At 41.8% G+C, this 12420-nt stretch overlaps 1 protein-coding gene across 1 annotated transcript in view; it reads right to left on the reverse strand.

The window, feature by feature from the left end:
* Positions 1–10621, reverse strand: part of GNAL (G protein subunit alpha L) — a 160969-nt gene extending 150348 nt beyond the window's left edge. The window contains exon 1 of the mRNA XM_045850378.1: positions 10036–10621. Within this exon, the coding sequence (XP_045706334.1) occupies positions 10036–10381 (346 nt within the window). The 5' untranslated portion in view covers positions 10382–10621. The remainder of the gene's footprint in view (positions 1–10035) is intronic.
* Positions 10622–12420: the final 1799 nt, after the last annotated feature.

A 12420-nucleotide genomic window follows, 5' to 3' on the forward strand; every position in this document is an offset into this window, starting at 1 on the left:
CAGCGTTATCTGTCATGATTAAGGAGATTTGTTCGTGGATCCTTGTGATAACAGAATTGACCCTTACTACTGCCATTCATCACAGAGCACTTCCACACTCACATTGCTATTTCTTTTTTAGGACTGTGTCATTTCTCTTAGACTACACTGTGAATTTCATTTGGGTTGAGACTATGTCCTCTACCTTTTGGAATCTCTGTATTATCCAGAGCAACTGCCACCTAATTGGTTCTCAAAAAAATGTTTGTGGTTTTTGAGTAGAAGTGATTCTATGAATAAAGTTACCTTTTCCCTTGTATCAATTATGTAGCTCAGGATATGGACATACTTGCTCTTTGTTCTCTCCTGTTATGCCAAATATCCTCTTCCTGAGTTTTTCCTGGGAAACTCTTAGGTCATATTTCACTTCCCTGGTGTGAAAACTCACTCAAGTACAGAAAAACACACGAAGTGAATGCTAATCCAAGGCGTGGAGATGCAGGCCTTGTCTGTGTCTCCTCTGTTGGCTTAAAGCAAAGCTCAGCCGGTTATACTTTGCATCCTTCCTCTTCTGGTCAGCAGCTGTACCATGGCCCGGCCCCTGCTTACTGTCTGACAGCCTGCATCCTCATTTCCCTCCAGAAGGCAAGTAAAATAAGAGTAGCAGGAGACTTGATGGTGGGCCCCTCAATGTCCTGTGTATCTTCAGTGGCATTAGTATGACTCCTTGTAACAGCATGATGATGCTGTGATTCCTCCTGAAGGCGGCACAGGGATGCGAGGACAGCTCTACAGAACAGATGTGGGCAGCCTGGAGGTACAGGGGAGGGCATGGCTCACCAGCACCAGGTAGGTGCTAGATCTGCAGTGCCAGCCTCCCTGGTTGGGAATAATTTACCCCCTAGAGTTGTAGTTAAAAATGTTTTTAAGTGATGCTTTCTTATACATAAACTACAGCTTTCAATTATGGGACACCATCTTTCCTAATTTGGTCAATTATCTGGGCTTTTTAAAAGGAAGGCCTGATCTCACGTCTGAGATCTGCTCATAAAGGAAGCAAACATCAGCTCCTCCTTGACTGTTTCTCTTTTCCTAGTAAGGGATTTAAAAGAAAATAAACAATTTTTTGGAGCATTTTTAGCATCATAGCAAAAATGATCAGAAGGTACAAAGGTTTCCCATCTGCTCCATGCCCCTACCCCGCACGCACTGCTTCCCCTATTATCAACTTCCCCCAGAGCGGTACCTGTGTTACAATAGAGGAACCTACACTGACACACCGTCATCACCCAGAGTCCACAGTATACAGTGTGGTTCGCTCTTGGTGTTGCACATTCTATGGATTTGGATAACTGCATAATGAATGACATGTATACACCATTATAGTATCACACAGAGTAGTTTCACTGTCCCCAAATGCCTTGTGTTCTGTCTGTTCATTCCTAGTAAGGGGATTTTAAAACAAAAGGGCACAGTTTTCACATGGCTGCTAAACATATTTAGAGTGACTACTTCAGCTGTCAGGGTCTAATTCTCTTTTTTTGATTAAAGAGTTTGTTTCAGTTTGAAACCAGCTAAAAAATAACAAGTATTAATAAATTTAGACATGATGTAATTATTCTGGGTGCTATGGGGGAAGGAACCATCATTTAGGGTTTTTTGTTTATGCTTATTTATTTATGTAATCTCCTGATTATTAGATTTAGGCCCTAGTAGTTAGGCCTTATCTTTGTAAAAATCTTGTGCATGGAAATTTTCCATAGACTAACTGAATCAACTAAAGAATTTGCTAGATGTCTTGGTTCTAACTGAAATATCTGCTTGCCACCAAAGAATTTCACTGGCATTATGAATTTGTGTGACATTGTTAACAGGAAACTTATTTGTGGCAGAGGCCTTGAGGCTGAGTCTGTACATCTGAATGCTTAGAGAGCAGACATGTGACCTGTGCCAAATGAGCTGGTGCTTTATCAGGAACCAGGTGAGTACAAAGACCTTGTCATTCCTCTCCCATCTCTGTCTCTTCACCTGCAGGAGGTAGCCACCATTTCAGTTTCTAAACTTGCATTTGTGTCCTTCCAAATTTTCTCCACTACACAGCCAAAGTCCTCCCAAGAGCAGTTACCATGACTGCTTGACTATTTCCATCTTTATAATCTTTAGCCTTCTGCACCTGCTATTTCATGAAATGGCAAACCCAATGAATTTCTTTTCAGTCCTCATTATCTTTGAGCTCCCACCTGAAAATGCTGATCACTCCCTTATTCCCAAAACTCTTTCCCTTATTGGCTTTCCCCAGCTGTCTTTATTATTCTTCATACTTCTCTTCTTCTGACATTCTTCTGAAAGGATGAGGTTCTGTGTTTTACTGCCCTAGGTTCTTTTCTCTCTCTGCACATTCTCCCTGGTGTGGCTGCCCACTCCCTTAGGATCTGGTGCTAGTCTATTATTTTTGCCTGTCCATCTCCAGCTCAGTCAGCTTCCTGAGCTCCATCCCCACAGCAGACACCCAACTGCTTCCCAGAAATGCCACTGGATTCTCATGGGTGTCTCACCTTTAACACATCCAGACAGAATTCATGTCAGTCCACCCACCTCTTCCTCTTAAATTCCTTGTTATGGGAAATATCATCCCCATCTTACCTCACAATGGAGAATATTCACCAACATACCCCATTCCCCTGACATTTAAGAACAATTTTTAAAAAATTGGTTTTAGAGAGAAAAGAAGGGAGCAAGAGAAACACCAATTTGTTGTTTCACTTATTTAGGCATTCATTGGTTGCTTCTTGTATGTGCCCTGGCGGACAATCAAAACTGCAACCTTGTTGTATCAGGATGAAGCTCTTACCAGCTGAGCTACCTGGGCAGTACTCCCCTGACATTTTTCTTTTCCTTTACCTCTTCAGTCAACAGGTTCTCTAGATTCCATTTTGCCTATATCCACAACCATGTCTGTTTCTTCCTTCCTCCCTGTCATTACTACATTTGCCTGTGTCCACATCTTCACGTATCTTGACTAGACCATTGCGACCGTCTATAGCAGGCTACTCAGGCATTTGCTGATTTTGTGCAGTGAAGCCAGACTGCCTGAATTTAAATCCTGGTTCCATTAGAGTGGTTGTATAAATGTGGAACAGGATTAGCTTTTTTGAATTGTGTGACCTCGTGTTACAATTTAGATTACAATTCAGAGTATAGGTATCACAGAGAGAACTGATTTAGCTGAATATAGGATCCTGGGATCGTACCAATTTATTGAGTGCTAATCTCTATGTTAAGCAAATTTATATACATTATTTCAATTAATTTCACTTAATCCTCTCAGTAAGCATGTGACTTTGGGATTATTATTGATGTGGAAACTGAAGCTCAGAAAGGTTTACCTGCATTCAAATATCTTTGCCAGATAGAGCAATCTTGGCTATAAGTCTCTGCTTTTCATGACTTTGAATATTTCTTGCCAATTTCTTCTAGATTGAAAGTTTCTTTTGAGAAATCAGCAGACACTCTTATGGAAACTCCCCTGTAGGTAACTAACTGCTTTTCTCTTGCTGCTTTTTAAGATTCTCTCTTTAACTTTAACCTTTGGCGATTAATTATGATGTGTCTTGGAGTGGGCCTCTTTAAATCCATCTTGTTTGGGACTCTCTGTGCTTCCTGGACTTGCATGTCTGCTTCCTTCACCAAATTAGGTAAGTTTCCTTTCATTATTTTTTCAAATATATTTCCAATTTCTTGCCCTTTCTCTTCTTCTTCTGGCACCCCTATGATGTGAATGTTGTATTACTTGAAGTTGTCCCAGAGGCTGCTTACACTATGCTTATATTTTTGGATTTTTCCCCCTTGTTGTTGTGATTGGTTGTTTTTTGCTTCATTATGTTTCAAATCATTGATTTGATTCTTGGTTTTCTCTACTCTACTGTTGTTTCCCTGTAAATTGTTCTTTATTTTAATTAGTGTCTCCCTCATTCCTATCTGGATCTTTTAAATGCTTTTGAGGTCCTTACTAAGTTACTAGAACATATGTATAAACCAGTGTTTTGAACTCTGCATCTGATAGATTGCTTATGTTCATTTTGGTTAGCTCTTTCTCTCGAGGTTTGTTCTGTCCTTTCATTTGGACCATGTTTCTTTGTCTCCTCATTTTGGTATCCTCCCTGTGCTTGTTTCTATGTATTAGGTTGAGCTGCTATGACTCCCTGTGTTGGTAGCATGGCCTTATATAGTAGGTGTCCTGTAGGGGGTCCAGTGTCACAGTCTCCCCTATCACCCAACTGAGTACTTGAGGTGTGCTCTCTATGTGGTCTGAGTATACCCTCCTCTTGTATTGGGTTGGCTAAAAAGCTTGTTATGTTTTTACTGTAAAATAAAAGACATTTTTCATTTCCACCAATAACTTCATTGATTTGGATATCTTGAGTATGTTGGCTATCTCCCTCTATTGCCTTCTAGTGGGTAGAGGCCAGGGGTGCTGCTAAACATCTTCCAAGGCATAAGACAGCCCCACAGCAAAGAATTATTTGGCCAATAATTCAATATCAACAGTACCAAAAAACTTCGCAAGCCACTTTTGACACATTAGATCAATCACAGCACCTTCTCTATACACTGCACAAATCTTTTTGTTGCATTTCAATTGTGTTTTTTCCTCTCTTGAAATAATAAAGCATAATATGCTGAAAATGGTGCATGTTTTCTTCCATCTTCCATATTAAAATGGCTGCACACAAATTCAGTAATTTTGATATGTTTTTTAAAAATACATACTGATATGACAGCTGTGACAGTACAGTCTAACAAAATTGTCTTGAGTTAAGTTAAAGATAACTAAGCAGTACTAGAGTCATTGTACAGAAAAGAAAGTAATGGGCTTTTTGGCCAATCCAATAGTTGAAACTTTATTGCTGTTGTCAGGTTAATGGAAGAAATTTACCCAGGCCCGTTAGCTGCAAGGGCTGTGACCACTGACCACCAACCTCCACTCTCCATGTAGGATTAAATGCACAGGAGCAGGGTGGTGGTGCTTCAACATGGACAGTATGTACTGTCCATTGAGTGGGCAGGCTCTGTAGTTTCTCAGGTGGTGCAGGCCAAGGTCAGCCCCCAGCTGTGCTCTGCTCAAGGCCACGTGGCATGAGTTACAAAGCAACCTGCAGATGCCTGCTACTTGTACTGGGCTTAAAGATTCCCAGGCAAAGTCAAGCTGTGAACCTAGGTTGGCTGTGGCTAGTGCTGGGCCTGGGTCCACTTAGCAAGAGGTATAGATAGGGGCTAGGGGCTCACTAAGGCTGGCTGTTGCTTGTTTGAGAGAATTTATGAAGTTGTGAAGCATGAACCAAGACCAGCCATTTATATGGAAAAGCCACTGTTAATAGCTTGAGTGGGCCCATAATTTGGGCAGGGCAGACCTCAGGGGATCTCCGGAACAGGGCAAAAGTATAAGCCTGGGTGATGAAGTCTCAGATATTGTACCCACCTGCTGGCTCTGCATGGGGAGGGCTCAGAAAAGGAACAATGGCCTCTGCTCACCTGTCTGAGAGAAAGCTGTCCCCAGCTCTTGCCTTGATGCCAGACATTTCACTCCCTCCCCGTGTGCTGCTGGTGACTTTCAAGCTGCTATCCTGGTCCTAGAGTTTAGAGGGAGTGAGTCTGAGTAAGTCCGTGTGTGGTTTCTTTAAGAGAAACTGCTTGGGATTCCAGAAGTTTCTTTTACAGACTGAAGCTCCACTGGTTTTTGTCGCCAGAAGTTATGAGACTTATTTTTCTAGCACTGAAATCCTGGGCTGGTGGTCCTGATGTGGGGCTGGGAATCCTCGCTTCCAAGGTATACCTCCCAAATTTTTATCCACCACACACAGGTGTGGAACCAGTCCATTCCATGTCTCTGTGTCTCTGCCCCTCCAACCAGTCTGGATGGATGTGGATTCTTTAATTTGGCAGTTGTCGAACCTTCCATTCAAGTTGATTTCTGATGGTTCTGAGTGATGGTTATTTATAGTTTAGCTGTAATTTTTTATATCTTCTACTGACTTTAACAGCCACAGTGCTGTCTCAGGTGGTGGCCCAGTGAAGGCAGCACATTGATGAGGATGTGTCCCAGAGTTCCACACAGCTCAAGTCTACCACACACCTCAAAAACTGCTGTCGTGGTCACTGACTGCATTACCATTAAAGTAAAAAAAAGGGGTATTTATTTGAAAACAAAACAGAACAAAACAAAACTGTTCAAAACCTCACAGTGAAGTTTTGTTGTTCTGGGTTTTCTTTTGTTTTGTTTTGCAACTGCACCAGAAATTTCCTCTTAGAGAAACTAAAGACATAGATTAAGATCATGCCAGCATTCTGTTTATAGGGTAGAGCAAAAGTAGGTTTATAGTTGTGAGTATGCAAAACACAGAGTTTATTCTTGTATTATTATTTACTAGCTATTGTATTACTTTCCATACAAACAATTATAAACCTTGTTTCACCCTACTCTGTACACTAACAGTCAAATACAAATAAATAAATAGGCAGTAGTTGTCCCACATAGATTTCTTCTTTTTTGAAATGTATTCCTGGCAGAGAAGTACTGTACCAAACACACAGATAAACAACAGGAAATAATTGAATAAAGCAAAACCTCCCACAAATGCTACCCACAACTGGCCATTTTAAATTTGAATAATTATCTGGCCAAAGGATATTAATGTCAAACAAATAGTTAGGTGGCACATGATGACTTTTCCCCATTTGGAAAGTGAACAGGAATTTACATCATAGTCAACAAAAGATGTGGAAGAAAAATCAACGTCATCTACAATATTATAAGCTCACTGGCAGAAAATTCACTTGAAGAATGGTGAATGTAGCTTTGCTTGCATTGTGTGTTTGGATAAATATTTTGATCTCACACCCAGTCTTGCCAATTGTGCTTTTAATTGGCATTGGCCCAGGGCTGTTGTCTGTGTGGCTTAAGATAGATCAGAGATAAGAAGCAGCCTGTGGACTGCATCAATAATAAAAATTGTAATTTATTAATTTGAGCCAATGCTTAAAAATAAGTAGGTTTCAAATGCAAATGGACATTTCTATCGTATTCTGGAAATTCAGAAAGCCTGGCAACATTGGGCTTATATTCCCATAAGGCAACAATGGAATGAAGCTGGATGTACTGTCTCTTTTACATAGGGCATACAACCTCTTATATGAGTTTTGGACTGAATTTTGTCCAGGAAGAGAGGCCTCATTGGAAACCAATCCTACTAGACCTCTATCTTGGACTTACAGTCTCTAAATTATGAAAAATAAATGTCTGCTGTTTAAGCCACTCAGACTGTAGCATTTTGTTGTGGCAGTTGAAACCAACAAATACACACACAATTCATGCTCTGAATGTGACAGTTACCTGAGAATTCCTCCCCATGGTCCACCTTCCACATGTGTTGGCTTGCCCACTTCAAGAACATTCCAGCCCCATTCCTACCACACTGCTCTAGTTTGGACTTTATAATTCATTCTGAATTGGCTGCCACCTAACTGGAACTTTTATCTTATCTCCACCTGACATGCTACAGTCATCTGATGCCTGAAAGAATGCTCCATCTAAAAGTTAAAATGGGACCACATTACTCTTGCCACGAAACCCTCATTGCCATGCTGGCTCCAAGCCTCCTGTTTTCTTAACACTGTGTGGGGTACACAGGTCTTAGTCTTGTGTAGGAAACAAAGTTCAGGTCATCGGGATGGACCCATGGAGGAGTCAGAGCATATGAAAGCACCCATGCATAGTGGAACAAAGTGATATATGAGAACGGCAAACAGAATTCAATATGGACATATGGGAAGTAAACATTTATTCCCACTGGAGGATGCTGGGCAGGTCTCTTGGAGGAGATACTATCTCCGAAGATGGATCTAGCCTTAGACTAATGGGTATGGAGTAAGGAAGGACCCTGAAGCCAGTCTGTCCTTCCTGAACCTATGAGTTCTCTGTCCCCTAGTGCACACTGCTAGAATAATTAGGTGAGTGAATGGGGTCAATAAGCAAGATAAATGGCTATTAAACATAATGGCAGCAGAAGCAAGCATTTGAAGATACTAACAGTCTATAAATCAGTCTTCCAATTCAGAGATTTCTACCTTAAATCCATTCTAAACCCTAAAAAAACTAAGAACCTTTCTGTGTTTAATTTAAATATACACAAAAGCCAATAAACAAAACTGACCTGATATAATACTATGTGTTTTACTGTTGATGTCACATTTCCCCCCCAAAGTGTGAGCCATTTGATTCACTGTCTTTTCAGATATGATGTGATATACAAGCTACATTAGTCTATAAAATGTCTTTAAAGAGGAGAGTCTTTCAACGTGTATTACAAGTTAGCTTTTTGGAGCTCACCAGTCCATTCTTTAGATCTTATCTTCCAGTTCCTTTCACAGAATTGCAAGTTTGTGCTTGTGTATCTCTGTGTGTATATATATATATATACACATACACACACATACATAGCTTCACATGACCTTTTCTGCTCGACAACAAAAGCACATTAAAATGACATTGCATTGCCACAACTCTAGACCTTATTTATTTTATTCTCTTATTTCTTGAGACCACAATGCTCTACTTTTTGAGTTATTTTAATCTGATGCACTTGGCTGTAATAATTTCTAATTAATTTCTTTTCAGAAAAAATACACATGTGGGGATATCTGAAAATCTATTTTACCCTCACACACACAGTGGTTTAATGAGGTGTGAAATTCTAAGGTTATAATTCCGTAATTCAGACCTCTGAAAACACTGCTCTGCGGTATTCAGGAAGTCAGCACTGTGGATGAGAACTCTGCTTCTGACCTGATTTGCTGCCCCCTGTCAGGCAACTTGCTTTTTCATTTTTGTTTGTCTCTCCCCCAAATTTATTTTATCTTAGAATCCAGAGATTTTACCAGAACTGCAGCTAGTTTTGTGTTTTTATCTTTCACTCTTGCAGTGGGTGAGCCATTTCAAACTTGAGATTTGTTTTCTAGACCTTAAATAAAAGTCACATTCATTTATAAGCAGAGATCTTACTCAAATCATGGACTATGTTCTTTCCCTATACACAGGAGAGTACAGACCTGAATAATTATTCTTCTGTATATGTATTTAACAAAATTTGGGTCAAAAGCTCACATCTTACATTTTTTTATTTTTTTTTTTTGCCTTAAAATTTAAAAGGCAACAAGTAACACCTGGAATTCATGATTTTTTTTCTTCGATTCTACAGTAGCGTGCATGTAACTTTTTTTTCTTTCTGTTAACTTGTAGGGCTGTTTATGCTTGCTACAGCTAAACCTCTAAGAATATACTGGCAAATCATGTAGTTTATTACTTTAAAACACTGGTGATTTCGCTCCCACTTTCATGCATGCGGTTAGTACAGAGATTAGCTGTGGGGGCCAGCCACGCTATTCTGCTCCTGAAAGAGGAGCAAACATTCTGAGAGCACCAGGGTTGTGCTTAATGAGACAGAAGTGCCATATCTTCAGCTGTTGAAGTTATTTCTCGAAAGGGAACAAGCCACACCTACAGACAACTCGGCTATTATTCTGTGATTGGAAGAAACGCTTTGTGACCGGGCTAAAAGGGTTCATAAATCTTTCATTTGTGTTCTTGAAGTGCAGCAGGACTACTACTGTTGCAGGAAATGAGATGCTCGAGTTAGCCATCCCTGTGGATTACATACTGTGGAAATAAATCAATTGAGAAGGGAAAATTCCCAGAGAAACTCATTAATTGGTAATAAGTGAGCGACTGGCCAAAACTGCAAGGTGTAGAAAAGAGCAAAATCACAGGGCGTTCTCAGCCAAATCACTGAAGTAAATGTTGTCAGGGCAAGAATCATTCTGCATAGGATTTAAGGCTGAGAAACCGTCCTGTTTCGCATCTGCCCTCGTCGCTCACCCTGGGTGGCGATGACAGCGGGCCTCCGCTCAGGGATATGGTTGCCGCCAGAGCCCTGCAGAGCAGCGCCGGTGCTCACCCCCACCCAACCCTGAATTCGCGCTTTCAGCGCCCAGCACACCTACCCAGGAGCAGGAGCCGGTGCGTCTGCTGTAGGTCTCGCTTCTGCTCCCGGAGCATGCGGTCAATGTTCCTGCTGATTTTCCTCGCCTCCCGCTCGGCCTCACGCTCCTCGGCGCTCAGCTGGTCCGGGCGTCGCCTCCGTTCCTTCTTTGGGTTGGCTTTGGGTCCGGCGCATGCGGGACTCCTGCCAGCGCCCCAAGGGAGAGGGGTCAGAGCAACGTCCCTCCTAAGCGCCGGGACAGAGACTGGGCTCTGCCGCGCCGCTTCAGTGGCCGGTTCTGAGGTTGTGCGCGGGGCATCCTCTGCGTCTCCGAAGAGCAGCGGCCTCAGACTGTAGCACAGACCCATGTGGGCGCGGCACGACGCGAGGTCAGCTGGCGCAAGGCTCAGGCAGGACCCTCAGCTGCTGGACTTGAGGGGGTTGCACCTGGACCCAGGGTAGGGGTGCGGGAGGTGCGGGCCCAGGGCCACTGCCCCTCACTGCCCTGGTGGGCCATTGTGCATTTTCCTTTGGGCGAAGGAGGTGGTGGCCACCAGTGCTGGAGATCACCTGATAAAGCGGAGAGCCCTCCGCGCTGACCAGCATCCACGAACCCGGCCCCCCCTTACCGTAAATACCGCTGGTCAAGCGGCTCTCTTTACCGTATATACAACCACAATGGTCGGCTTCCATTACCGTAAGTACCGCAGCCTTGGCTAATCCACGTTACTGGAAATACCGCCTCTAGGTTCACATTACCCCAAGTATGGCCTTCTGGGCCGGCCCCCAAGACCGTAAACAACGCTGCGCGCACCAATCTTCAATACCGTAAATACTGCCTCCCGAACCTGGCGCAGCAGCATACAGTGCCACTGGCAGTGGTGGTGCTGTCCCCACCCAGAGCTGCCATTACAACACTTAAAATACCACTGTGTCTTTGATTTGGGTATTGGTAAATAAGAATGGAAAAGCAGGTGAAGGGATACAGACGCTAGCTTGAAGATCTTGCATTCCTCAATATAGTACCTGCAGAGATTTGTGCACTGGCCACTCCTTTTTCAAGCTCAAGTCTTACGCACAAGCACACCGTTCGCACTTTGAATCCCTACTTTAATACAAAAATCTCTAAATCAGGAGGTCCATGACATCACTTTCAATAATTGCCATACGTGTTAAAAATTTGAATATGAGCGCATGTAATTATCACATACTATTTGTATTTGTTAAAATGAGAATATAAAATTGTACTCTGTACCCATTTTTTAATTCCCAATGTGTATAGTGCAGAGAGGAGCAGAGGCACAATCAGACCTGTGCCCTCTTTGCGTGCCTTGTACGGAAGCAAACCCACCAGAGACCCTCACTTCCTCAGTTATCTCTCATTTCATGTCTTACAGAGCTTTTGCAACAAATGAACATTTCAATAGCTTTTAGGAACTCTGCAATAACATGTGTTCCTTAATTTGGAGCAAAATGACATGGACTATATAATTGACAGTTAAATAACATCTAATATAAATACATCAATACAGGAAATTGGGAGGTTTGATGAAAAATAAGATGTCACGCAGTTTACACTGTACCGGTTGGCACTTGGTGTGAACATTACATTTGATTAAAATTTGTGAATAGAGAAATTAGAGATCCGCCCTGGCTGGGTGCGTCTGTTGGTGGGAACGTCGTCTCATACACTGACAGTTAGCAGGTCGCAGGTTCCATCCCAGGTTAAGGCACAGGCCTAGGTTGTGGGTCCCATCCAGGTAGGGGTGCCTATGAAAGGCAACCGATCCACGTTTCTCTTTCTCCCTTCCTCTCTCACTAAAATGGATAAATATATCCTCGGTTTTTTTAAAAAGAAAGATACTGGAGATCCACAATTCATATTTATTTTAAGGCCTTGTTAATAACAGCAGAATATACCAAATAATGTTTTCGATGTAACATTACCTCCAAATTTTTTGCTAAAATTATGCTGTACTTCTAGATCTTTGAATCTAAAACATAGAGGACTATAAAAAATATAACTTGGGAAAACAGAAAAGGTTACTAAACATTCCTGTTATTTTCACTATTTAGTCATGCAGCATCCTCCATTTATTCATTAATTTATTTAATATTTATCAAGCAACTACAATGTGGCATTCTGGTTGGAATTGGGTGAGATAAAAAACATGGATGTTTGTGGAGTTTATACACTAGTGAGGTAGAAATATGTTCAGCAATATAAATGCAAATCAATATATTAATTATACACTGCAAATTATACAAGTCCACTAAGAGAAAGAATAGGGTTAGAAGATAAGGGAAGGTTCAACTTAAATTGGAAGGGGAAGGGGCTTGTATGTGATATAAACAAGGCCTTTCAGAGGAAGACCTGAAGAATACATACCAATTCCTTTCCTGTTAT

This window comes from Phyllostomus hastatus, unplaced genomic scaffold (genome assembly GCF_019186645.2).
Source record: "Phyllostomus hastatus isolate PE091 unplaced genomic scaffold, TTU_PhHast_1.1 phas_contig_80, whole genome shotgun sequence".
Lineage (NCBI taxonomy): Eukaryota > Metazoa > Chordata > Mammalia > Chiroptera > Phyllostomidae > Phyllostomus > Phyllostomus hastatus.